General features: G+C 45.4%; 1 protein-coding gene across 1 annotated transcript; it reads left to right on the top strand.

Moving 5' to 3' along the window:
* Positions 1-214: 214 nt before the first annotated feature.
* On the top strand, positions 215-27,913 carry CFAP74 (cilia and flagella associated protein 74; the record flags this gene model as incomplete). The annotated part of the gene is made up of 38 exons (XM_083375638.1): positions 215-329; positions 700-775; positions 1,501-1,644; positions 2,108-2,206; positions 3,405-3,509; positions 3,962-4,135; positions 4,425-4,535; positions 5,289-5,391; positions 6,356-6,513; positions 7,712-7,919; positions 8,516-8,686; positions 8,897-9,070; positions 9,882-10,000; positions 10,871-10,937; positions 11,656-11,745; positions 12,034-12,204; positions 13,036-13,189; positions 13,654-13,766; positions 14,330-14,452; positions 14,935-15,056; positions 16,162-16,290; positions 17,807-17,894; positions 18,040-18,213; positions 18,508-18,641; positions 19,422-19,698; positions 20,075-20,209; positions 20,813-20,952; positions 21,925-22,059; positions 22,705-22,814; positions 23,575-23,630; positions 23,984-24,103; positions 24,238-24,393; positions 24,900-25,026; positions 25,438-25,592; positions 26,002-26,137; positions 26,380-26,507; positions 26,646-26,780; positions 27,337-27,913. The coding sequence occupies 38 exons, from the start codon at positions 215-217 to the stop codon at positions 27,445-27,447; spliced, it is 5,043 nt and encodes a 1,680-aa protein (XP_083231764.1). The 3' UTR covers positions 27,448-27,913.

Raw genomic sequence — 27,913 nt, 5'->3', positions numbered from 1 at the left:
ATAATAATAATAATATCACTGAAAAGAAAGGTTTTAAGAAATATCTAAGAATCTTGGGAGATTTTATTCCCAATTCTTAAAGAGCAAAAGATAGACTAGTAGGGCTTATCGCTGATCGAGGAGGAATCCTTTCACATTTTCTGTTCCAAGTTATTAATGTTATTTTGCAGCTAAATGCCTTTTGAGAAGAGGAGACCTTCCCTAATTTAGCGAGATGGAGAGCTGTACTTCTTTGGAAGAGGATCCCTTTCCTGATTTATATCCCATCGTAGAGGAAAGCAAGGATGAAGAAACAAATATATTTGAAGAACTTGAGCAGGACGTGGAAGGTTGGAAAGGTTATCTTATTATTTATTTGTCTGCTTGTTTATTTTGTATTTTTAGTTTGCAAAGCTAATCTGTATCGTGTCTTTCCAGGATGGAGAGACTAGCGGTCTTCACTGATCTCTAGAAAAGCAAAATGGGGTCAAACCTAGTTAATGCTTGGCTAGGAGATCACCCAGGTCACACACTGGGAAATTGTCCCTGTGTCTATTTTTTTTTCTTTTTGACACAACTCCCCCTTTTTTCTCTGCCACGGAGCAGTGACTTTTTAGCACATTGCGTCCCTGAACCTCTGGTCTTGAAAGGTTTTGTCAAGCAGAGGGAACAAACCTTTAGGCCTTTTTAACAGAAGCAAAATCTCTGCTTTCCTTCTAGGACTTGAAGAAGATGAGGGCCCCCCAGCCGAAGAAGATTCTTTGGAGGGAGCCGAAGAGACTATGGATATTAGCAAGTGAGTCTGTTCAGGTCGTCCTCGACTTACAACACGTTGTTTAGTGACCATTGAAAGCTACAACGGCACTGGAAAAAGTGACTTATTACCGTTTTTCGCATGACCATTACAGCATCCCCAAGATCACGTGATCAAATTTCAGACAATTGGCAGCTGGCTCATATTTATGGACAGTTGCAGCGTCGCTGTGAGTGTCTCTGTGTGTGTGTGTCACACGATCCCCTTTTGCAACCTCACCAGCAAAGTCAATGGGGGAAGCCAGATTCACTTGACTTAACAACTCCAGCGGTTCAACTTAACCACTGTGGCAAGAAAGGTCGTAAAACGGGACAAAACTCACTGAACAAATGTCTCGCTTAGCAACGGAAATTTTGGGGTCAATTTTGGCCGTAAGTCAAGGACTACCCCGTATATCTTTATTATGAACCATTCAATTCACTTCAATAAAACCAATAAATATGTCTAATGGGGTATTTTATTTTACTTTTTTTAAAAAAGAGAAAGTTCCAAAGCAAGATTTGGAAACGATGCTTCTTATAAAGCTGGGCTAAATTCTGGGACTTCACCCACGCTGAGAAGCTGCGTGAAGGAGAACCATAAAGGGGCCCGTGATCTCCTGGGCTTAAGGCATCTCTCAACGTATTTATTTAAATAATTTATAGACTCTCCCTATCGGTCTCAAGGTGGCGCTCCTTTATGTGGAGACGTGCTTTTCTTCCCAATAGGAAAAGTTCGGAAGAATTCCCCGTGCCGAGCCAAGGCCGGACCATGAACTACACCGATCGGGTTCGTGTCCTCAACTTGCGCCGAAACCTGAATCAACTCGACAGTCTCACCAAACAAAAAGAGCTTCTCATTCAAAAAACAAGGTGAGTCCCAGCTGCCCAGGATAATGGGAAGTGTTGTTCGGGACATCTGGAGGACGAGTTCAAGAAAGCGAAGCTAGACTGACCGTGTCGCCGCCCCACTTTAGAGGAAGTGCTTCTCTCTTGATATTTGGATGAACCAGGCCCTGTTAATGAAAATTATAAGTAGATGACTAGTCCTCACGTTCGTTTGCCTGGGAGCCAGCAGATCTAAAAGATGACCTGAGAGACGTTCCCGCCAAAGGGGAGATCAGTACCTCTTTTCCTTGTCCCTCCTCCTCTCTCTTCCTTTTGTGCAGCGCCTCTTCCCTGGCGGACTTTTCAGCTAGTCTTTCCTTTGAACCCACGCACAGTACGTGGAACCTTAAGGTGCTTTACAACCACGGGAGCATGAGGCATGCCACAGATGTCCAAAAAGAAACCCATTGCCAATTGCTCTGGCTGAATCCTCTTCTCCTGTTTTCAGAGAAGAGTTGGCGACTTGCCGTGATCGGCTGGACCTGCTCACCAGCCAGCAAAAAGACGTGGAGAAAGAAATTGAGAACGAGAAGAAGGAAGGGAACACGTACGTAGTTCAGGCCAGCTTGTCAGCAGTTCTCATGATGTTTCCAGGGGGGTAAAATTGGCTCTGTTTGGTGGCTCTAACTGCCACCGCTTCGATTTCTTCTGTTTAAAGGTACTTAATGAGTTGGTGATTAAGGTCTTTGATAAATAAAACAGAGTTATCTCCAGAGCCCACAGCCAGCTACAGGAGGAGATAACCTTTTGCTGGGTGCAGGAGGGGTGGTGAAAAAAATATACCCAAGTCTATTTCTGATGCCATCTGTCCCACAAGTTATTAGTGCGTAAAAATGGGCTTTTCTCCAGCGAATCTAGGTCCGTGCAGTCGCTTTCAAACAACTCGCTTTACTTTGCTTCTACCTCAGAGGCAAGAATCCACCCAGAAGAGTTAGAACCAGTGCTGGGATCAAACAATTGTCCCCCACCACCCCCCCGGCTGCCTTTTTTTTTTGTTCAGTTTAATCGCAAAGAAATGAATCGCTATGGTTCATTTCCTTCCCCTCTCTTCAAAGCAAAATGTTGGTAACATGTTCTCGGGGTGCAGAGGAGGTCTTGCACTGGGATCAGCCAAGAAATCCGAGGGCTGGAAGGGGCCTTGGAGGTCTTCTAGTCCAGCCCCCTGCCCAAGGCAGCAGTTCTTATACATCCTGGACAAATGGATGTCCGATCTTTTCTTGAAGACCTTCAGCGATGGAGGCAAATTGTTCCACTGATTAATTGTTTTTACCGCTTTGTTCTGGGCTGGATCTATTAGAATTAAAAACCCGAAATTTAAGACATGAATTTTAATGTCTCCAGGATGGTCCCTTCTTCCTGGACCATCTTTTTAGTGTGTACAGTGAAAAGCCCATATTCTTTTGTGCTTGGGTCATGCCAATTACTGGGGCTGCCATGATTATTATTTTAAATGCAGGAGTTGGCCCTGATATCTGCAGGGGGGACATAAAGAAGCTCTTATTTGAGGTTCTGCCTGTCAACTGGTGTAGAGGTTTTGAAAGAGACTGAAAAGGGAATTGAGAAACGTTCCATTACTATAAACCGCCAGAAATTCCCCAAAAAAAAACCTGTATCCCTCCAGGCTGCAGGGTTGTTTCAGCTTTCTTTATGTGCTGACTTTTAACAATTCATTATTTCTAATTTTATTCCCCTTCCTTCCTTCCTTCCTTTCTTTTTTTCCTCCTCCCCTCCTTTCAATGGCTCAGCACGGCCGTGTTCCGCCTGCAGGCATTGCACCGGCGTCTGTGTGCTGAACTGGGAAATGAAAAGGACCTTGAATCCAAAATCAGCACAGCCCTAAATGAAAATGTGTAAGTGAAAAAAAGGCAGGGTGGGGACCCTGGGCCAATTGATCCTTGCGCTTTTCTCTTAACGCAATTTAGTGGCTTGTCCCGACTTTGGGGGGGGAGAAATCTCTCCTGAATGTTTTATAGAGTGAAGGGATTTCCCTGTGGTCTTCCATCCGAGTCCTAATCAGGTGTGACTTGGCTTACCTGTTCTGAGGTCACTTAAAGCTAAGTAGGGCCCTAAATGGCTGGTTAACTCCAGGTGAAAACCGACTCGGCCTTTACAGAATTTGTCCCCGGAAACTTCGATGACCCGGCAGGTCATCCTCAACTTACAACAGCACTGGGACCCAATTTCCGTCACCCAGTGATGCGAGGGTGAGGGTTCTGGGGCCAACAGAGGCTGCTTCCAAGCACAAGGCGGATGGATGACCACCCAAGCAGGTCGGACACTGATAAGGCCTCCCTTTGCCAAGGTTTGAAATGTGGAAGATTGAAATAGAAGAAGGGAATTTTGCCAAACTTCGCAAGCAGCTCAAGATAGACGAGGCAGTGCTGGACCAGCAGCGCCGAGACCAGGCGGAGGAAAGGCTGCAGAAGCAGGATGAGATGGCCCAGCTCTTGAGCCAGAGGTGGCAGAACACCGAAAGGTAGGCTGGATTTCAACCTCCCATTAAGGATGCTTCGACCTTTCCATCGGAGCACCCGGCAAATCAGGAGATCAGTGCAATCCAGAAAGTAGGGTGTGCAAAGGAAAAGGGGTGGGGGGGGGAGGAGGAAAATGGCAAATTCGAGCCTCAGACCTCAGCCAGGGAGAAGACAGGATGACTGATGAAAAAGAATCTATTGGGAAGGTATTTTCTGTCTATTATATGTTGGGATTTGGCAGCCTCCTTTGAAAGATTCCTTCTTTTTTTCCCTCTCTCTCTCTATATATAGAAAAATCCAGTTAGCTAGCAAGGCTTATGAAGAAAACCTGGCCAAAGTGCTGGAAGATTCTCAGAGGAACCACACAAAGGCTGTCCGGTTTCTGAAGGAGAGTTTAGGAAAGTACGTCATTTGCTTTTCCTTCCTCTTGTTTCTCCTTTCAAAGAATAGAAGAGGTCTGGTCCGTTAACTTTTGGGATTTCCTGTGCTTGGAGGTATGAGCTACGCCACTGTGTTTCAGCTCCTGAATGAATCACAGAGTCATAGGGCTGGAAGGGACCTTGGAGGTCTTCTAGTCCAACCCTTGGCCCAAGGCAGGAGTCCTCAAGCCATCCTGGACAAATGGATGTCCAATCTTTTCTTGAAAACCTCCACAACTGCGGGAGGCGGGCTGTTCCACTGATTAACTGTTCCCAACTGTCAGGAAATGCCTCCTAAGTTGGATCTCTCTCCGTGGCTTCTTGTCTTGCCCTCTGGGGCTTTGGAGAAGAGGCAGAGCCCCTCTTCTCTGGGACAGCCCCCCAAATATTGGAAGACAGCTATCATGCCACCCCTAATACGTCTGTCCATTAGTGTATACATATGAGATCAATATATGACATACTGTGTATAAGTTATATAATAGTATGAGGTCCTATGAGATCAAGGCTGCCTGCTCTCCTAGGTCCCATTGGCAAAGTCCTCAGCTAGCCTGCTGTAGAAGGACAGGAGAGGTGGAGCTTAACAAACCAGGCGAGCCCTGGCTTGCTAACCCTGGTTTGTTGAGTGCGTTAAGCAGCTGGGCTTCCACGGCACCCTTCCCCTTGATGGGCATCAGTCCAAATGGATTCACCTTCACCGACATGGATCAAGTTTGACTCTGTGCTTTTCCGACAGGGTGCGTGAGAAGGAATCGGTGGAGGAACAGAACCGCCAGGAACATTTGCGAAAAAGGATGGAAACGGTTTTGTCTCTGAAAAACAGCATCAGTTCCAACCGGGTAAGGGCTAACTGCTTGAGAAGAAGACCACGCCACTGTTTTTACACTAAAGCTATCCAAATTGGGCCTTCCAGTCTCAATTAAAGTCCACTGGTGTGGAAAGAATCCTACCCTAGTCTTTTTTTTCCCTTTTTCTTTTAGCCTGCAAGGAAGGAAATTGTAAAGGGATGGAGGAATTTGTATCGGTAACACAACACCACTAACTATAGTTTGCAACTGCCATTTGGCAGAAAAAAGGGGAGACGTTGGCCAAACAATGTTCAGAATGAAGTCAAACAACAGAAGCCTCATCGTAAGGAGGCCTTCACTCTTAGATCAGGCTAAGCCACAATTTTAACTCTTGTTTTTCTGACTAAGCCGCAAGTGGCCCTATGCCGGTTTCCAGATCAATCAAACCATGTTATGTTATGACTTTGAATATAATGGATAGGATTTATTTTGGAGGGGGGAAAAAGTTCTTGAGTTACAGCAGTTCATTTAATGACCACTTGAAGTTACAGCGGGACTGAAAATAGTGACTGATGACCATTTCACACTTAAGTCCATTGCAGCATCGCCATGTCACATAACCCAAATTCAGACACTTGGCAGCTGACTCATATTTATGACGGTTGCAATGGCCCAGAGTCATGTGATCACTTTTTGTGACCTTCTGGCACGCATAATCAGTGGGGAGTCCAGACTCATTCGAGAACCGTGTGACTGACTTAAATAACTGCAGTGCTTCAGTTAACAACTGTGACAAGGAAGGATCATAAAATGGGCAAAATCCACTTAACAACCGTCTCGCTTCGCAACATAAATTGGGCTCAGTTGCGGTCATAAGCCGAGGATCACATGTAACTTTTGAAAGCAATTGAAATCTGGAATGGGATCCCTGCTGATTTCTGCTCTCATGAACTGCTTTCCTTCCGATTCCCAAAATAAAGGTTTAATTTATTTATTTTTTAATACTCTCGTCTAGGAAAATCTCCGAACCCGTCAAGTCCTGGGCAAACTGATTGCAATTGATGCTGAAGAGCAAGACCAGAAAATAAAGGAAGCCATTCAGGCTAAAGGACACAATGTGACCCGGGAGTTTATTTGCCAGAAGCGACAAATTGAGTTTGAAAAGCGGAAAAAGTGAGCTGCTAATTTTCAGAAATATCACGTTAATGGTGGCGTGCTGATAAATTAACAGCCTTGTGGGTTATTTTCCACCTAAGTCCTTTGATAGGTGAGACCTCAGTTGGAAAGGGTCAATCATGCAGGGGAAAACAATTTTTTTTAAAAAAAACAACACAACAACATTTGGACTAGAATTCCTTGCCGTTATTTAATTAAGAAATAAGTCTTCCTAACGTTTCAGCTCAATTTTCTGCTGGGATGTGCTTTAAAACGATTCCTATTTTTTCAATAGCTGAAGTATCATTTTAGAAGTACCGATGTACCTCTGTGTGCATACAACTATTTTTCCCTCCCTGTATGTTATTTTTGTTTTAAAAAAATTAAGCTCCAGAAAATATTGCCTAGAACCTCAAATTTAGAGCAGTAGATCTGGTGAATGGAATCCTTAAGCCGTCTCTAACCCAATCCCCCTTCCTGCTAGCTTGTCATTTCTTGTTAAAAACATGGACATTCTTCTTCCTTAGTTAATTCTAGTCAATCAGCAGTACTTTTTTCAAACGGGTGAGAGGAAACCTGAATTTTATCAGCTAGTAGCCACCAGCTGCCTGAGTTCTTTTGCTAGCATCCTCGAGAGTTTGTTTCAAAGGAGGATATTTGCAAATGCAATAAGGATGCAAAAATAGATACTTTTCAGGCGTATAAATCAAGGACACACTTTTCCTTTTTAATATATTTTATAAAAGGATAAAGGACGCGGTGGCTCAGTGGGTTAGGACACTGAGCTTGTCGATTAGAAGGTCGGCAGTTTGGCGGGTCGAATCCCGAGTGCCACGTAACAGAGTGAGCGCCTGTTACTCGTCCCAGCTTCTGCCAACCTAGCAGTTCGAAAGCACGTAAAAATGCAAGTAGAAAAATAGGGACCACAACGGTGGGAAGGTAACAGTGCTCCGTGCGCCTTTGGTGTCCAGTCATGCCGGCCACATGACCACGGAGACGTCCTCGGACAAGCGCTGGCTCTTCGGCTTTGAAACGGAGATGAGCACCGGCCCCAAGAGTGGGAAATGACCAGCACGCATGTGCGGGGGAACCTTTACCTTTACCTTTATAAAAGGATAAGAGGATTAATGCGTTTGGGCTCAGAGATTGCTCCCTCTGTTTGCCTGGTGTCTTGTTTCCAGTTTGTCTCCATTGTCTGCCATCGCTTCACACACAGGGAGTTTTTGGAACAACAGAAAGCAAGAAAAATTGAAATAGTCGCTCGGATTTTGAAAGAAGAAGGCCAGGTGGAGAAAATGAAAGCACAGTCTCGTCTCCAGGAATCTAGAGACCCAGACAAAGTGTCTGACGCTGTTAAGTGGCGTATGAAAACGTGGCGTTACATTGAAGAGACGTGTAGTGATAAGGTAGCACCTGTCACACAGGTGAGGGACTGTTGGATTCAATCAAAACCTTTCTACTTCCTTCCTTCAGTTAGCACCTTGTAATGGCTCAGAACTGAAAATCTCCTAATTTGAATCTTACGTCGTGTGGGATTTCATTGCCACAAACATCAGCCTGGATGTTTAAATTATCTTAATTTTTGTTATTCATAAACAGTAGTTTTAAGTGGGATGAATCCATGTGGAGCTTTCTTGGTTTGCTGACCCCAGTAATAAAGATGAGATTTACTGGTCCAAAATCAAAGGCATAAGTGACTTAGTGCCGTCTTGGTGCCATTTTCGAAGTTGTTCTTGGCAAGAAAGCCATTTATTTGGACGTGGTAATGGATCTGCTGCAAATTACTGAATTTTGCACTGTTCAGTTTCCATTGGCAAGAAAACAATTTGTTGTTTGGAAGTAGCAATGAGTCTACACCAGGTTATTGAATTTTGCAATGTTTAGTTTCTGGGAGTTTACAAAGAATTTGATGTGGTTTTTTTTTCCTCCTTGTAATTTTCCCAAGACTTTGTGATTAATTCACTTGTCCAAATCGCCCTTTGACTTTTCGCCACTCACGAGCGTCTCTGTTCTATGGCAGAAACCTCGGCGCAGCCCTTCGGTTTCCCCCTCGCTGGATGACAAAAGTTGCAACGCCTCTTGTGAGTTCATCCCCGAAAGCAAAACCAAAGGCGAAGAGGAAGAGGCAGATAATATTCTTGCAGAGCCGGAATTTGTTGGGATTTGGGACCAAGAATATAACTCATTGCAGGTTCAGATCCATCTTTCTGGCTTTTCCATTTATTTATTCCCGGCCTTTTCTCATTGGGTTGAACACGAGGTCCATTCTCCCAGTGGGTTGGAGAAAGCCACCATTTCCCCGCAAATTTGTAGGTTCCAGCATTTTTGAATCAAAATGCTTTCTCTGTCAAGCTGTTTTATTTCCTAAGTCCTTTATAAACCAGCCTTGCCCACTTCTCAGGAACTGGATGACAAAACTGATTCCAAACCCCTCGGCGTGTCGAAACTTGAAAAGGACATTTTTACCCGGAACTTGGAGAAGCTACATGCTGGAGTCATTCGCAAACACCGTGTTTGTGGGCGTGAGTTTAAAGGCTGTCCTTTTTACAGCAAGCCGAGCCTCATTCATTTCAAGGTGAGAGATGAACTTGATCAACGGCATTCACAAAGCGGGCCGAAGTTGGATGGTTTTAATCTGGACCGGGCTGTCATTGTTCTTGTGACTGATTAGTTGATAGTTTAGTAGTCCATTTTGCAAAGCTAGGAAATGAATCTGCAACTCATTCGTGAGTCCTACGGGCGCAGTGGTTAGAATGCAGTATTGTAGGCTAATTTACTGCTCACTGCCAGGAGTTCGATCCCGACTGACTCAAGGTCGACTCAGCCTTCCATCCTTCCGAAGTTGGTAAAACGAGGACCCAGATTGTTGGGGACAAGAGGCTGACTCTGTAAACTGCTTCCGAGAGCGCTGTGAAGCACTGTTAAGTGGCATATAAGTCTAAGTGCTATGGCTATTCAACAGATTGATTTACACTGAATATGTTGTCAGTTTGTGAGAAGGAGAATTGCCTTCCTTGGCTAAATTAAAATGTTACGATTGCAGTGACAACAACATTTCTTCAGAATGGAAAAAAAGGAATTGCTACTTTAATTCTGATTAACCATTTTTTAAAGAAATAATAAAAAAAATTAGAGAACCTGGTGCCCAGGGAATTGGAAGAACATTTTTAAAAGCCCATCAGAAAGTAATTTAAATGTATTTAATCAATTAAACTTTGCAATCTTACTTCTCACCCAATAAATACATTCTGTCTAACCGAATGTTCTCCAGTTTAATAGTTGTGTTGCACTGATCAAACAAACCATCATGCTTTTCATGACACTCTTTATTTCACTTTTTTAAAAAAGTAGCGCTAATATAATCTTTTTTAAAAAAATATTTCTAGGACTTTGATGTTGGAAAAACCTATAAAAAGAAGGTGACTTTGATCAATGCCTTCTATAGTATCAACTACTGCAAGCTGGATGGCGTCAGCGAACATTTGAAAGATTTTTTCACTGTGCTGTAAGTCAAGATGTGTTAATCATCTAATCAGGATTTGTGGATCGTATGGCTACTTTGGGATTCTGAAAACATACAAGGGAGGAAGAAGGTTCTCTGCAAGATAATAATAAGGGGGCTGTCAGTATGCCAACATTTTAACTTTTTGAAAAGTTAAGAACTCTTAGTAAGGCATGTTGAAATGGGTAATTGCTTTGCCAGATTAAACAGTAGAAGAAGAAAAAAGATGATTAGGGGACTGGAAGCTAAAACGTGAAGAACCGTTACAGGAATTGGGTATGGCTAGTCTAATGAAAAGAAGGACTGGTGTTAGCATGATAGCATCTTCCAATATCTAAAGGGCTGCTAAAAAGAGGGGTGGGTGGGTGTCAACCTATTCTCCAGAGCACCTGAAGGCAGGACAAGAAGAGACAGGTGGAAACTCATCAAGGAGAGAAGCAACCTAGAACTAAGGAGAAACTTCCTGACAGTTAGAACGATTAATCAGTGGAACGCTTTGCCTTCAGAAGTTGTGGGTGCTCCAAGATTGGAGGTTATTAAAGAAGAGGTTGGACAACCATTTGTCTGAAATGTTATAGGGTTTCCTCATTGAGGAAGGGGTTGGACTAGAAGACCTCCAAGGTCCCTTCCAACTCTGTGAAGCACTGGAGAATAGTTGTGAAGGGATGCTTCCCTGTTGCTCCTCACTATGTACATTGAAAAACGTTGAATGAATAGTGTCTTTCTGGTCTGAAGTAAAATTGGTTTTCAACTCCATGAATGTCCAGCCAGCAACGAATATGTCTTACGGTGAAAAATGTTTCCCCCCCCCCCCTGCTTTCCTTAGAAATACTGCCGCGATCCAGTGATCCTCTCTTTCCTTTTCCCTCGCAGCTTTGATCCCCCGGGTCCGATGTCTTCAGGAATGTCTTGTGAAGTTGGGGTGACCTTTAAACCTATGGTAGGTATGAAATGCACATTCCGCCTGATTCAATGGGCGGCAGTTTGGAAACTTCATAACAGCCCGGAAGCTTGAAGGCCGAGTGAGGCTTGGTGGACAGGGCGATGGAGCCGGGGGAAACTCCGCCGCTCGCTCGGCTGTGTGACATCCAGATTTTTGAAAAAGCCTCTTTGTGGAGAGAGGAGCGAGTGGAAGGAATTACAGGTGACCCAGAGACACTTCCTTCATTTTGACCCAGGGTTGTTTATTTTTCTTTTAACTGCGGTTTTTCAGGTCCAGAAAAGCATTTGCCATCTTTTGCACACAGAAAAAATTAAATTGTTTCAAACGAAGTTTAGCCTCTTTGCGGAAAGGGCTGTTCCCCAGCGTTTTCTATTTAAAACCGCGGCAAGGATCCCGAGATTCTCTCCGTTTGATGGGCTACCGGCCATTGCTTTTCAGCCAATCTAAGGGCAATTTGATAACCATTCTGGGGGCTCTCAAAGGGCGGTAGCCGAGATCCCCGTAGTGCTATAAATATACCAATCTGAACTATTTTTAAGTTTGGAGAAGCATTTCTCGCTGCTGTGCTTCATCCAATCGCAGGCAGTCCTCCGCCTACAAAGCCATCCAAATTGGTGGCCATTCAAAGTCACAGCAGCATTGGAGGAAGGAGCTTGTGACTGCTTGCCACACTCAGCGGCCCTTGCAGCAAAAGAATCTGCTGGTTTTCTTTCAGATAAATGAAGACCTTGAAGGAGAAGTCACTTTTTTATCCCAGACTGGATCCTTTTCCATTCCCCTGAAGTGCTCGACCAAGAAATGCGTGGTAGGTCCAGATTTCGCCTTAGGATCAGGACAGGGAAATTTCACCTGCTTTGGTATACCGTATAGAGGAGCAAAGGGCAAGGAATGCTGGCAGCAAAAGAGACGAAGCAGGAAGATGCTTGGAATGCCGGTTATTAGTCACCTTGTAACTCTTAATAGCGGCTAAGCAAATGGATGTAACTCGAGGACTTCCTGTAGCGATGCGGAAGCACTTCTGCCCCTTCGCTGAACTGACACGATTGCCCCTGTGGCGTTAACTTAAATTATTTCCACTTTCTCTTTTCTTCAGCTGTCCCTAGATAAAGAGCTCATACATTTTGGCACGCATGTGGTCGGGGAGACCATTTCACGGACCATCACCTTGATGAATGACGGGGCCCTGGGGACATGGTTCCAGCTCCGAAAATTAGGTGACACCAAGGCTCCGCGCACAGCGCCACTACCTTCCGCGGAGAAGCCGGTAAATCTGCATTAGCCTCTTCCGTTCATCCAGTCAGTCTAAAAATAGCCAGTCGTAGTCAGTTTCCTTCCCCACCCCACCCCAAAAGGACCAATTTCAAGGTCCTTTCAGCCTGCTTGTGAGTTTCCAAAAAGTCAATCCTTGCAACTTGGCTCCAGCTAAATAAAGGTGTCTTTAATTTTATTCTTTTGACCAGAAAGGGTACCATCCTCAGCTCCTTAAATGGAACATCCCCATCCTGAGGCTTGCAGTGAAACCAAAGTCTGAAGGGAGCGGTGGGAAGAGAAGAACAGAAATAATTTGGAATAGAAATAGTGAAACAGATTTCCTGAGGCAGTCTCTTTTCTGAACTTTGGACTCTCAAGGGTTTTTTTCCCCAGTGAAAAAACTAAGTTTTGAGCACTTTTTCTCAAACGTGGTGACTTTTTTTAAAAAAAAGTAATTTTTGCTTTATTCAAAAAAAGTTAAAGTACAAAACTCCACTTGGACCAAAAAGTCAAAACTACAAACTTTTCTTTTTTAAATATCTAGATTGTTTGGGGTTGTTTTCCGTTTTGTTGTTGTTTGTTCCCGTAAAAATCTTGGTGAATTTAAAGATGGGTGGATTTCAATTCCCCGTGCTGGCTCGGGAATTCTGGGTGTTGAAGTCCACCCATCTTAAAAGCCACCCAAACTGAGAGGAGAAAACTTGGTCTGGAGGAAGGTTTTCAAGAGAAGGAAAGTGTAAGACTTTGAAATGTTGCTCTGCCTAAACCTTTTCCTTACGCTGAAAATAATTGGCATTCTGGCTGTTTTCAACAAAGCCGCCCGTCCTTCCCATATTCCGATTAGGTCTACACGGCTGCGGGTGAATTGTTCAGCACGGAGAAAAGCAGCTACAGCATAGGAACTGACGCCGTGTCTCTCTCCCACTTGGAAGACGTTACTCCAAACACCGCCCTTTTGGAGAAACTCCATAGCGATGCCACTGTGACCACCACAAATGGTATGGGGCTTCCTTTCCTCCACTCACAACTGGGAGAGTTTGGTGCAGTGGTTAAAGCATCAGGCTAGAAACCGGAAGACCTTGAGTTCTAGTCCTGCCTGAGCCACGAAGGCAGTTGACTGACCTTGGGCCAGTTGCCCTGTGCCAGCTCTGGGAAGGAGGCAATTGGCAAAGCATTTCTGAAAAGCCTCGCCTCGGAAATTGCAGGGATTCCTCTACTCGAAGAATCCTGCCAATCACTTTTAAGAGGCAGGAATATGGGCCTGTTTCACCGTCCGGCCAGAAATACAATTTCAAGGCATTGCAGAGATGCCAAAAAGGTCACTACATGAGCTGTTGTAAATTGAGGTCTACATGCATATCTAGTACAATGAGTAAGTGTGTGGACCACTTTTTTTTAACAATAGGCAGAGCCCTGCGGTGGATGTAATGTCTCTGATTCTCCTCTTGCTTCCTTTTTCAAGAGCCCCAGGCAGCGTCTGAGACGGACATTGCTGGAGAGGTCCCACCCATTTCTTCAGATGCCAGCCCCCTGGAAGACCCCCCGGAAGAGATCTGCGAATTAAAATTGGGCAAGGTAACGAAACCATGGAGGACTTGTTTGGTCCGCCTTGAGCGAAGGTGGCACTCGTGGTTGGGTTGTGGGATTTCCAAGTGGGATTATCAAAGAGAGACCCATCCTAGAAGGAAGGAGAAATTTCCTGACAGTGAGAACAATTAAGTGGCGGAAGAGTTTTCCTCTAGAAGTTGTGGCTGCCCCAACACTGGAGGTTTTCAAGAAGGGATTGGGCAGCCCTTTATCTGGAATGGTCTAGGGCAGGGGTGGGCAACTATGGCCCCTTTACGGACTGTGGACTTCAACTCCCAGAATTCCTAAGCCAGCCGTCGTTTCCCATCCCTGTATAAGGTCACCTGCTCAAGCACTGGGTTGGACTAGAAGACCTCTGAGCTCCCACCCAACTCTGTTATTCTATTTTTCCACTCTTGAGTTCACAATAAGAAAACGGTAGAATAAAACCGCTTTAAAAATTTTTTTAAGAATCTGACAAAAAAGAGCCCTTACTGAAAGTTATCAATAAACAGAACTACTTCGCTTCCAGCAACCGTCTTTGATGATTGTTTCCTTTTGCTTACCTGCAGGTAACCAAGGGTGATATTGGGCCCTTCAGCTCTGTCAAACTTCAGATTATTTTCACACCTCTGGTTCCCGGGACCGTCCAGGCTGACTTTGAGGTTATCTTTGAGAACCCAGATTGCAAACCAGTGAGTGGTGGGATTAATTTCTCTCCCCCTCCCCTGCTGCATATATATTAAGAACAGAACCAACAAATTAGGCGAGTTGCCTTTTGAACAAAAAAAAGCGCCTTTGAGACAACGATGATCTGGATGGTTGAGAATCTCCACCTTACTTACAAAGTGGTAAAGGTAGGATTAAGCACATCTTACAAAATCATAAATAGATCGGTGAGAATCTGAACTCCCCCTTAATTTGCACTACAGTATAGAGCGATGCTAAGAAAAATAGCATCCACATTTCCTTAAGCGAAGGAAAAGAACTTCAAACAGACTACAAAATGGTATTAGCACTGGGAGCTAATTATCCACAAGCAGGCTGTGAAAGAAAAATGAAAAAGTTGTTCATTGGTAAGAACAACGGCAAGCGTGAAATTGGGATGGTGCTTTTTATAAAAACACGCCAGAGTCGACATCTCTGGACCCTTGAGTTCTCACAGATTTACCTTTAGTTGCAGATTGGAGTCATCGCCGTCTCAATGGCCGTGCCTGTCTGGGTGTGCAATCCCACCGTTGACCTGAAAATCTGCATGTATGATCGTCTTTACCAGGACTGCATCGTGGTTCAGAGCAGGTGTGCAGTGTTTAATATAGTTTCTAGCCCAACACCGTGCCATTTTTTAAAAAAAATTGAAGGACAGGTGTGTAATGTTAGGCTGCTTGAAAGAGGCATACTTTTAATAAAACTGCAAGGAATTGTAAGGTGACAAACGGGGCTGGGTTTCCGAAGAGAAGACCTTGTGCACGCAGTGTTCGCTTTTTCTGAAGAGTGTTGCAGCCTTTGCTAGCACGCACCAATCTCCACCTTTCTCCCTCGCAGTCTGCAGCTTCAGCTAGCGAGATGTTCTGAGCCCTGCTATTTTTAATTTCCTTTTCCTCCTCAACGTTTGACGTTCTATTTTGAATGCGAGCAAATGGGATTGGCTTTTTAAAAAACGTATGCTAGATTATCCTCTTCTCCTTTGTTTCCTTCGTGTTTTTTTTAAAAAAAACAATGTCTCTTGGAAGCCATACATATTCTCAGCTCCTTACTAGACCTTAAACCCTGCCAAGATTTTTTTTTTATTTCACAGTTGGAAGAGAATGAAGATGTTATCTCCAAAATTCAGCTTCCAAAGGTGACAAATAGCTGAGTTATGAGACAGATTTTGCTGGAGTGTTTCTGTCTTTCCACCCTCCCCGGGACTAAAAATAAGATTAAAAATGCAGAGTAATTGTTTCTGGATTCATCTCACCCTGGATTCTGAGGGTCTGAAATTCAGCTCTCCAAGTGTTGGAAAGCATCCCTGCTTCCACTTTTACAGGTAGCAGCTGAGTGCAGAATGGGACAACTCTCAGTAAGTCGACTCGCTATGGCCGTCTCGCCACGTCTGACTCGTTGCGGCCAATTTCCCAAGGCACAATTCAACGCAGGAGAACTCAAGAGAGGGATGAGCAGAATTGCAGCTCACCCCAGCCTTGGGAAAGTTCAAACCGAACGCAAGACAAGGCCCGCTGCAGTTCACCTGTCCCTCTCTTGAGCTATCCCACATTGAATTGTGCCGCCGTGAGTTGCCCCATGGGGACAAAATCCACTGCACCAATGTCTCACTTAGCAACGTAAATCTTTGGCCTCGATTGTGGTGGTAAGACAAAGGACGACACGTCCTCTCTGCTCTCTTGCCTTTCTCTCCCTGCAGGGCGACCAGCGCCTTGCGCCTGAAGTTTGAAGTCTGCAAGGAGCTGGCTAGCTTCGTGGAACTGCTGCCCAAAACAGGCTATATCCAAGCCCAGTCTTCCTTCAGCGTCCAGCTGAAGTTCCTGCCAAGGTAAGGAATGCACCGGCTCCTTCCGATACATCCCGCGTTAACTTCCCAGTGCCTTTCTTTCTCGGCCCCTGTTCCCTTTGAGGAAGGCCTGTGCTTCGAAACCCAGCTTCTTTCTTTCACCAGTTTGGGAGGCTCGGAGTTGCAACGCCACGGAAAGGCCAAAAGAACATGGGTGGACCTCGACTTACGGCCCACACTTGAGTCCAAACTTTCTGTTGCTAAGCGAGACAGCTGTGAAGTGAATTTTGCCCCGCTTGTCCACCCTTCTTGCCACAGTTGTTAAGGGAACCACTTCAGCTGTTAAGTTAGCGGCACAGTCGCTAAGTCCGTCTGTTTTGCCATACCATTGAACAAACAAAGTCAGTGGGGAAGCTTAACACTGAACAACCGTGTTACTAACGTTAACAGCCGGAGCGATTTGCATCTTGCCACTGTGGCAAGGGAGGTCGTAAAAATGGGACAAAGTTTATTTCACAACGGCCTTGCTTAGCAAGAGAAATTTCCGGCTTTTCCACCTTTGAGGTCCTTTTTTATTCATTTGGCTGAGTGAAACTCTCGTTTTGGAGAGCGGTTAGAATGCGTGTGGATTTGAGCAGCACATCCTTTTCCGTCCACTTGAGTGGGAACAGTTGAGGGGTGAGTGGAGACGGCAAGACATCGGGGTGGGGGGCCAGCAGGGCTTCATCCATGCGGCACCGCGCTCCCACTGAAGGTGACTCAGAATTGCTGCTAATTAATTCACATCAACGTCAAAAGGAACAGATTGGCCGAGATGGTGCCTTAGCTAACTACAGCTGGGACCTCAGAAGCTCACATACTGATTACTGTGCAAGTGTAAGTTCTATTTATGGCCAAAAATACTGTCCTGAAAGCAGAGCAATCTCTTGGTCTTTAAAAAAAAATCAGTAAATACAGCTTCGGCTTATCGTCGGCTCCTATTTAATATCGCAAGCTGGCAGAAGGATTTCCTAGTGTTAAAAGCAGAGAAAAAGCAGTGGAAGCATTGTCTTGAAATCCCCGCGCGGAATCGAGGCTTAAAAATCTGCTTTGCCACTCCATCAGACTAGTAATTTGTGCTGCAAAAAAGACAAAAGAAAAATTCTCCCATATAGTAGTTGTCTGGATGGGAAGCGGTTACCTGAAAATGCGTAACCTCCAAATTATTTGCAGGTTGTAAAATGGAAGGTTCCATTCCTCCATTTATTCCTTTACTTCTGTTTATTCGAGTGATATGCTGCCCATTTTTCTGTCACACGGCTCTTTGCACTAAGCTCTGCTTGGCTGTGGGATATTGAATAAACCAGGATTGCTAGTTCTCTTAATTCCACAAGTGGGAGGCTCTGATAGGCAAATCCCTTTGGATGGGCTGAAATCAAACCAACAATGTGAGATTCATGGAGCATGGGTGTGGCTCAGGAATTCAGGTCCACAGGTCATTAAAGGGGCCGTAGTTGCCCGCCCTCTGCTTTAGCAACTTCCTTCAGCCTGGACCCCCCCCCATTCCTTTCTCTTTCAGACTCTCCCTTTCAAAAGATGCCAAGAAGTACTTTGACGAGAGGACCCGGGTTCTGGAAGCCCCCATGACTATCATTGTTTCTGAACAGGTCAGCCAGGCCAAACTTGGCTTTTTGCTCTGTAAGCACAAGCCAGGTCCTGCCTCTTTCTGAACAAACCAAGATTCTTTCCCCCCTGTTCAAATGTAACCTTCTGATCATTTCTCACCATTCGGCCTCATTTCCTGGTTTCTAGAGCAAGCCGGTTGAATTCACCATGCACGCCATCCTGACCACTTCGGATTTAGAGATCAGCCCAGCTGAAGTGGATTTTGGATACTGCTCTATCTACGAAGCTGTTCGGACACCAATTACCCTCACCAACAAAGCGATTCTGCCCCAGGAGTTTGGTTTCGTCGAGCTGCCGAAGGTAAACAAATATTGCTTCTTGTCCCAGGATGGCATTCCTCATCTGATCCGTCACGATTGCTGATGTTTTTACTTCTCATGGAAAGGAGCCTTAAAGCAAATAGAAACCCCTTTTTTTGCCTTGTAATCTCGCTAAATGTATAAGAATTCCGAGAACCAAGTTTAAAACAACCCTTTCCATAGGGTAAAATGTCTATAATTTGTACATTAGAAATGATAGGATGTTCCTTTAAAAAAAGTGTCCATTTTCTAATACTTTTCCTTGGTCATTTTTCCCCCCTCCTAATTTGGAAAGTTTGTAGAAGTTCAGCCCAATGACGGCTTTGGAGTACTCCTCCCTCTGGAAAGCTTGAGCCTGGACGTCATCTTCAAAGCCAAGAAGGCCAAAGTTTACAGTTTTGAACTGATGTGCAAGACCGAGATCAACAGGTATGTTGTGTATGTTTCAGTTGCCAATTCTGTGATGTCCCTGAATTGGAATGAAGTCCACTTGAGGTTGAGCAAGCCCTATTCTAGTCTAGTCTAGTCTAGTCCAGTCTAGTCTAGTTTGATTTTGTTGGCTTCCCACGAGGTTGAAATGCGAGTCAGTGCACAAACCACAGTTTGTTGTAGGAGGCGAAGTCCTAGTTTGAAACCGTAATTTGTTGCTGCCTTGGTTTTTACACCTCTAGCTTAAACTCTAGACTAACATCCAACTAGGGATCTGTGTGTCGTTTGGAGATAATTCCTGCTTGGTTTTTACACAACCCTTCCGAGCCACTAATCACTCTGCAGACAAGGAAGACAAAAACAGTGTTGAAACACCAGGAAAACAAACCAAGAACAGTCCAAACAACTGCCAATTACTGTCATCATTTCCCAAAGCGATGCTGTCTTATTTGGGGGATAATATTTGAAACAAAACAATTATGAAAAACGTTTGCCAGCTAGAGACGCCCGAATCCTGTATATTCCAGGCCTGTAAAGGGATATTGAACTCATACTCGACACTTTTAGCTAACCAAGGACATTCTCGGTGGTTCAACTACAGTTCCCCCAACCCCTTTGGCTGGGAGTGCTGGGAACTGTAGTCGAACATGAACGAGAAAGCACTGCATCAATAAGACTGGGCGTCACATCAGCAAAGTAACCTCTTTTCTAGGTTTTCCTAAAAGGGTGAACCACAGTCCACACCAAGAGGCTACGTTTGCTTATCGTTTCCCATTTCAGGGAGTTCAAGCTGTCCTGCAAGGCTGTCGGAGTCCACCCACCCCTTGTGCTTTCCCACTCCTTCGTCCAGTTCCCGGCCACGGCTCTGGACGACGTCTCGGCCGCCACCCTCTTCATCATCAACCCTCACGAGAAGATCAGCCACTTCACTCACAACCTGCCACGAATCGGCGAGGGGGAAATCGCCCCGGTTGGACCCACTTCCTTCCAGTTCCTCGTGCCCGAAGACTCTCCCATCATCATCATTCCATGCGTGGGGACTGTCCTGCCTGGGAAGGTAAACTCTGAACATGTTTAAATAAGATATCAACCACCACCACCCCCCAGCATCCCAACCAGCTCTGTGAGCCTTTTTTTGCTTTGGGCTGTAATTCCTGCCGATGCAAACGCCCTCTGAAAACTAAACGCCATGTCCGAAGGGACTTTGCCATCAAGTCAGCCTAAAAATTAGCAGACCGATGTATTTCTTCCCTCTTCACTGGGGCTTTTACAAATCCTTTTGGTAGCTAAGAGAAGAATTACATGTTTTTGTGGGCTGCAGCCATTTCGTTTCCTACCTGGCTTATCGGTTTTGTGTCCTTGGTCATTTCTGCTTCTTATGAGTTGTTTTCCCTTCCTTATTTCTTTCTTGTCTGTCCACTTCTGATGTGCAGAAATGCCTGCTTGATGTCTCCTTCCACCCAGCACTGTCCGATCAATTGATCAGGGAAGAGGCAGTCAACATATCATGTCAGAATGCCGAAATCAAAGCTCAGATGGAGAAAAGAGCCCGAGAACTGGAAATACAGGTAAACAGAAGAGTGGTGCAGATCACTTCCTGTGAGTTCCTTCTGGCCAAGGAAATGGCCACAACTTGGAGAAGCAGGTGGCAAAGGTGTAAACACACACACACACACACACACACACACACACACACACACACACAGTTCAAGCTGGTGGGGATATCAAGTGAGCTGGATTTGAAGAGTGAGGAAGGGGATCTTGTGCAAAGATTAGAGACCACAATTCATCACAGTAGTGTAATACTTATTTCATTTAATAGTAAAGTAATAAAGTCCAATAGTATAATTAAGAAAGTGTCAGAATGGCCACAATGGAAAGGAAGGAGAGGAGAGGAGAAGAGAGGAGAGGAGAGGAAAACAAGGAGGGAGGGAGGAGAGAAACAGAAGGGAAGGGAAAGAAAGAGGGGAAGGAAGGGATGGAGAGAGGGAAGGGAGGGGCGGGGAGGGGAGGAAGGAGATGGAGTTGGAAGAGATGGGAACTTTTCTCAATCCACCCTGAAAAAAACCTGGTGGTCCCAGTTGCTCAGTTTCCTCTCCAGAAGGAATCAGGGGAAGCTCTACGTGGTTTGCTGCCCTGGGGACCAAAGGCCTTGACTTCCCCATCTGCAGAGGAAGAAGGAGGAGGCGGCCATGTTGGGATGGAAAGACGGGAAGAAGACAGCCAGCATCTCCTTCTTGTCTGAGCCCTCCAAGGACAGGAGCCCGATCAAGCCCTTCGAAGCCCCCAACCCAGAAGACATCTCCACAGAGTGAGGATGCCACATCTGGCTCTGCTTCCGGGCCTCTTTGGCCGGCCTCGGGGCTACAATTTGCTCCCGCTTTAGAGGTGCAAATCCAAGCTGGTCCCTTCCCAGGTGACCCCCTCCCCTTATCTGGCCACAGGATGACCTGGATCCCTTCAGATCCCCCCTTCGTAATCTGTGCCTGCCTTCCTGCCTTCCTTCCTTCTCCATTCTTCTTCAGATTCACGAGAAGGAAATTATTTCCAAAAATTCTCTCAAAAGGACAAAAAGGCACAGGCCGTCCTCGCCTAATGACCACAACTCAGCCCAAAATTTCTGCTGCTAAGCAAGAGAGTCGTTGAGAGAGTTTTGCCCCACTTTACGACCTTTCTTGCCGCCGTTAAGTGAATCGCTGCAGTTGTTAAGTTAGTCACACAGCGGTTCAACGAATCTGGGTCTCCCATTGACCTTGCTTGTCAGAGGGTGGCAAAAGGGGATCCCAGGAGCACGGGGACACTGGCAACCGTCATAAATAGGAGTCAGTTGCCAAGCATCTGAATTTTAATGACATGAGTTTTGGGGATGCTGCAACGTATCACGTATTTCAGTAGAGAGAAATTCGGAAGAGTATTTCTGCTCCTGGTGACCGGCCCCAATTTGATCTCGAGTCATAGATCACTTTCTTCAGTGCCGTTGTAACTTGGAACAAAGGGGCGTAAGTCAAGGAGGACCTGTATTTGGCAAAGTTCACGCGGAGGAGGGGGGGATTTGATGCCGTAGAGGTGAAGCCTAACCTGGCCCTCTCCCCCACACCCTACCCTACCATTGATATTTAGAGATAGGCTGCCCCTGGACGTGGAAGCTTGACAACAACGCCTGTAGCAGAGAACATCATTTACTCTGATAAGGATTGGCCTTGACCCCACCAAGGAGTTGGGTGTGCTACCTGGGTTTGCTTTGGGGCTGACCAATTGTTGTTTGGTTTCTTCCCGCCTCTAGCTCCGAGGAGTACATTGCGGCCCATTTGAACCTCGTCCGCAGCTACACCAGCCGTTTTGATAAGTACATCATACCTTGCCTCGTCGCGAGCGGAGACATCGACGAGAAGAGGGGGGTCGAAAACATGAACTTCAGGTACGCCGGGTGCAGAATCCGGAGAGACACCGCAGGCCGAGGGATGCTCCAACACTGCACCAACACGGGAGGCGTTGGGTTTGAAAGTCTGCTGCTTTGGCTGCATCCCTGGCTGATGAAACTAGCACGCCGTCTGCCTCTTGCTTGCAATGGACACACCCTGTCATTTGCATCCCCATGTAATTAAGGGAGCCGACTTGCTTTGCTCCGATTTAAACCGGGTTTCAGTGACAGGCCCAGATTTAATAGGAGCGGATTTTGTTTTCGCCTGGCTTCATTCAGATGGTGCCGCTTTCTGGTTGGCTAATATATATCTGTATACTATCTATATATCTCACATGTTTGAACCGCCCATCGTAGCTGGTGTACGATAAAGAATTTTTACATGAAAGGGTGTAAAAATTTAAATTTAAAAAGGGTTAGCACTAAATGCCATTAAAATTAATTAAAAGGCAAAGTGTGGGCTCTTCGGGCACCAAGCAGTTCAGAATCTTCTCTCGAGACCAGCGTTTGCCTTTTGGTCAGCTATTTTTGCTGAAATAATAAACCTTCTGATGATCTTGTGGTGTCTGTGAGCCGTTATCCTTCCTGTCGGAAACCAGGAGCATTTTATTTTTTTAACAGAAATGTATTTTCTTTCCACAGTCCTTACAATACTTTGTACTTGGAGCTGCATTGCCCATCTGTCGCCCCTGTCGTGGTGGTAATTTCAAACAACGGGAGAACTTTTTTCAACTTTGGGGACATTGCAGTCGGTACGAAACCCTCTTTTCGAATCCTCTTCCCTCTCCCCCACTCTCCTTGGTAGAATTTAATTCATAAACCTTGATGCTTCCTGGTGGAGAGCCACAAGTCTTGTCGATGGCCTTATAAGCATGTATTTCAACAACAAAAAAAGCCCCAAATTCTCTAATTTTGGAATATTGGAGCAACACAAGAGTTTGCATAGGGCAGGCCAAAGGCATAGTATGTAGGGGTAGTCCTTGACTTACGACCACAGCCGAGTGACACAGTTATTTTTGCCCCATTCGACAACCTTTTTTGCCACAGTTGTTAAGGGAATCACCGCGGTTGTTGAGTTAGTCACACGGTTCTTGAGTAAGTCCGGCTTCCCTGTTGTGTGACTCCTGGGTCAATGGCAGTGAAGGAAACGAAGCAAGCCTGCAGCCTCAAACGGGCCGTGCTGATCTCTGATCCTATTGCAAAGGAATCTGTGATCCACAGACCCCGCAGACAGAAACACACACAGACACACACACACACACACACAGAGTAATTTCTAGAAATACCAATAGCAAAAGCTTTGAATTGTAGATCAACAGTGTCTGGTGGGCTGCAGGTTTCCCGAAGTTGGTTTGGTGGCTTGCTTGATTTGGTACATACATACACAGTAAAAATTCTTCCTTCAGGTTTTAAATTTTTTCTACACCAATGTAAACATGGCTCCTTGACGTCATCCTTCTTTCAAAATTGTCCTCTTATTGGCTTGATTACCTGGGCTGTCTCTTCCCACAGGGCACAGAATCAAGAAAGTGGTGGAGATCCAGAATATATCCAACGAACACTTGGTGGTATCCTTTTCATTGAACTAGTCTCTGATGCTCCACTGTCTTTCCCACTAGATGGCTTTTCTTTTCTTTTCTTTTTTAAAGAATAATTTGTTTAGTTGTTTTTTTAAAAACTAGAAAGATTTAGAAATAGTAACAGTGAAGGAAAAAAAAACAAAAAAAACCCCCTTTATCCGTAGGCTTACAGTTCAAAAGCCACATCACGCGAGGAAAGAGGATGGGGAGGGAGGAGGAGGGGAAAAAAAAAGGAAAGATGCAAACTCAGCTTTCAGGGGCTTGCTTGTCTACGTGGTCCGAGGTTAGGAATTAGAACTGTTTCTCTTTGTGCTGTGGGTTCTTTGAACTAAATCTTTCAGTTGGGATATTCCCTTCTTGATCCCTTCGGACCGTTTCTGCTGGCCAATCCGATTTGTTCCCTCGGAGAAGGGGAATCCCGGGAGTTAGTCCTTTCCTTCTGTCCAGAAGAGAGTAAGTCGGTGAGTTTCCTGGTTCCCATGGCATTCTGGGAGTTGAAGTCCACACTTCTTAAAGTGGAGAAGCTTGAGAAAGACTGATCTATGTGGCATTTCACTGACCACTTCATCCATTCCCCTGGAATTTCTCCTTCCAGTATTTTGAAATCCTCGAGATACGAACTGACAAAGCCACCCTGACCCTCACCTTGACCGGCAGGGGAGTCATCACGTCCATTGCATGTTCGTTGGAAGAAGACGTGTTGAATATGGGCTACGTAGTCTCCAAGGAAACCACCACCTCTGTCTTCAAGGTAGCGCCTTAAGGAAGTCGGAAAGTCACCCTCTTGCTGTTTCGCAAGGCCAGATCAGTGGGGGGAGTTACCGTGATTGCTTGCAAGCTGCAGGGAAATGGCACCATGTGGTAAGCCAGCTTTTAAGGAGTGGCTGAGAAACTGGATAGAAAAATTCCAATTTTTATCATCAGATTAGCTAGTGTCTCTAAATGCAGGCCGTCCTTGATTTACAACCCTATATTGAGTGACTGGCCGGGGAATTCTGGGAGACGATGTTCACAAGTCTTAAAATTGCCAAAGTTGGAGACCCCCGATCTAAACCATATTACTGTTCTCATCTATGACAGCTAGCAAAAATTTTCGGATCCTGGGTTAAGTTACTTTCCCATCACTATTTTATTTCTGAATTCCCCCCCAAAAAAAGGAAATTCCACATTTTTAGCAAAGGCCAATAGCATCTGTACTCTTTATCTAGAAAAAAAAATAGGTTAAAATTTGGGGTAATTTTATGGATTCTTTCACAGATTGAGAACATTTCTCCTTTGGCCTTGAAATATTCTATCGTCTTGGATTCTCTTTCTCCGGACAGATACCGAGAGCTGCAGACGTTTCCCCCATTCCTTAATATTCCAAGAGAAACGCATGTAGTTGGTAAGAGAATGGCCCCATTTTGTGGTCTGTTTTGTGCCAGCTGTGGGTTATGTTGTTGCGTGGTTACGGTTCATAGGTCAACAAATTCCCCAGAGGGATACATGTTCCAGTTACATGGAGTATCATGGTAGATTATTTTTATTACCGCTCTTTTGGGGCGGCAGGAGAAATATGGAAAAAAAAGATGTCTCTCTGTCTGTCTGTCTGAAATAACAAACAATGCAAATGAATAATGACTAGGATACTTAAGCGGGATGGATTGAGTTTCCTGATTGGTTGAGTCCTAAGTGTTTTTCCTTGGGCTCAACTGGTTAATATCCTGGTTTTCCTACTTGTTATTTTCAGCACTGCTCTGGGAAGGACACAGTCTCTTTCCTGCTGACTTTTTTTTTTTACCAATTCCTTTCCCAGGTACGCAAAACTACAGCGGCCTCAGCGTCTTCAGTATCTTCCCAATGCAAGGCATCATCGGGGTTGGAAAGTCTCAAGAGTTCACCGTCACCTTCAGCCCCGATCACGAAAGCTTGTATTATTCCGACCGCGTCCAGATCTTGCTTTTTGATAAGGTGAGCTCACTTTAGGGCCGGCTGCATTATCCCTGAATTTCCACACACACATTCACATTCTTAGCCTGGTGTTTTGTAGTTGGATGAAAGTGCTCAGACTCTCTCCTTAGATGACCCCCAAGTGACCCAGGGGCTGAGGAAGGAGATATATAGGTGTGTTTTCAAGGATTTCTGACCCTCTGCAACTGTTCTCAACCTGGGGAACTTTAAAATGCATGGACTTCATCTCTCAGAATTGCTCAGCTCAGCCCTGCTGGCTGAGGAATTCTGGGTGTTGAAGTCCACGCCTCTTACAATTCCCCAAGATTGAAAAAAAGGGAGAGGGATCTAAGCCTTCTTTTCCTTCAAAGATTGGGATACTGTGGGAAGGGGATGGAGAGGCCTTTTAGAAACCTCAGGCTGTTTGCAGGAGATTATCCGTGTGATACAGCTGAAGGGAGCAGCAAGGAACCACATCATGTACGTGGAAGGTGGCGAGCCGTTGGACGTCCCCTTTGAATCGCTGGCTGTGCTGACCTCCATCAGCGAAGAGGCCTCCAGAGCAGGTGATGCAGCCTAAAGAGGGCTAAACTCAGTTCATGTTTGGCTTGGAAACTGCAGGGGTGGTGGTGGCGGTCCGGCAGGCAGTGGATGGGAAGGAATAACAAGGATACCCAAAGGGATCTTTTCCAAGCTACCACTCCCCCGCTTTTTTTTAAAAAAATATGACCTGTTCCTCCTCCTCCTCCTCCTCCTCCTCCTCCTCCTCCCCCTCCCATCACTGATGGACAAAACTGCCTCTCTGCAGAAGCTGAGAAAGCTACCAACTCCATCTTGGTCAGCCTGAAGTGTGTACAGTCTGAGACTATGGTTATCCCAGCAGTGCGGGAGTTGAAAGTCGGAGCCATTCGGACCGCTCAGTTTGCATCAAAGAAGGTGTGGCAGTCTGCACCTTTCCTTGCTTGCTTGCTTGCTTGTTTATTTGATGCCGGTCTGTTTCAGGGATTGGTTGATTGAGGTTTTCACGCATTGGAACCCTTCCTCCCCCCCCCCCCCCCCGTTTTCTTTTTCCAGAGTGTTGAATTCACCTGGGAAGGTTTGCAGCTTCTGCAGCTGAAAGGATTCAGCCTGGACCCCGTCAAAGGCATGGTGGAACGTGGGCAGACAAAATCCATCATTGTTTCTTGGGTGCCCCCTGCCGGCTCAGATGTAGGTTGACACACTTCAAAGTCGATTTGAGTGAGGTTAATTGCTGGTAGGGTCTTCTAGTTCACACACACAGACACACACACACACACCCCGCTCAAGCGGGACCATTTCAGACAAGTGGATGTCCAGTCTCTTCTTAAAAACCTCCAGTGTTGGAGCATTCACCACTTCTGGAGGCAGGTTGTTCCACTGGTTAATTGTCCTAACTGTCAGGAAGTTTCTCCTTAGTTCTAGGTTGCTTCTCTCCTTGGTTAGTTTCCAGCCGTTGCTTCTTGCCCTGCCCTCAAGTGCTTTGGAGGACAGGTTGACCCCCTCCTCTTCTTTAGGGCAGCCTTTCAAATACTGGAATACTGCTTTAAACACTTTAAAGTCTTGGCATCCCATTGTCAACCTTGCCAAGCTTCAGACAGGTGGATTTCAGTTCCCACATTGGGGAATTCTAGGAGTTGAAGTCCACCTATCTTAAACTTGTCAAGGTTGACAAGTTTTAAAGAGTCTGGGGGATTTAACCTTCAGAAGCCCCCAAATTCAGGCCCTCCTTTGTGTTGTCCCACAGCCCAATCAACCTATAACCGGATCAGCCACACTGATTGTGAAAGGTGACGTCAAGGAAGTTTACGGCGTCTGTTTTATGGGCCGGATCGTGACCAAAGAAACTCCAAACTAAAAATCTTCCCAGGAGGAAGCGCCACCCGAGGCTGTGCGTCTTGAGACCATTATGAAAAAGCCATCTGGAACATGGGAGGTTTCAACCCCAAACAGAATTCCGGTTTTATATCTCTAGAACGCTTTGAGGCCAAACGGTAGCTGATGCTCCATTTTTTTCCCCCCGAACATGCAGAGAAGGCTTCCAGATGGGCTGGAAAAATTGCTTTTCCGTTCATTCATTTCTGTTTCTTGATCTTGTCGGTAAATAAAATTGGCCACCTTAGCATGTTTGAATTTGTTGTCTTTGGGTTTGAGAATGGGCTGAAAGTTGGAGAAATGCCATATAAGATCTTGCTTTTGTGTGTGTGTGTATAATATTGGCAATCTGAATTATAGATCGTACAGTCCAGAATCCTAGTTGGCTTCATAAAGCAATATTTCTTAACTTTGTCAGCTTTAAGGCAGATGGACTTCAACCCCCAGAA

Source organism: Vipera ursinii (assembly GCF_947247035.1).
Source record: "Vipera ursinii genome assembly, chromosome: 17".
Classification (NCBI taxonomy): domain Eukaryota; kingdom Metazoa; phylum Chordata; class Lepidosauria; order Squamata; family Viperidae; genus Vipera; species Vipera ursinii.
Note: the sequence above shows the minus strand (reverse complement) of the source record. Positions and strands in the feature narration are given on the sequence as shown.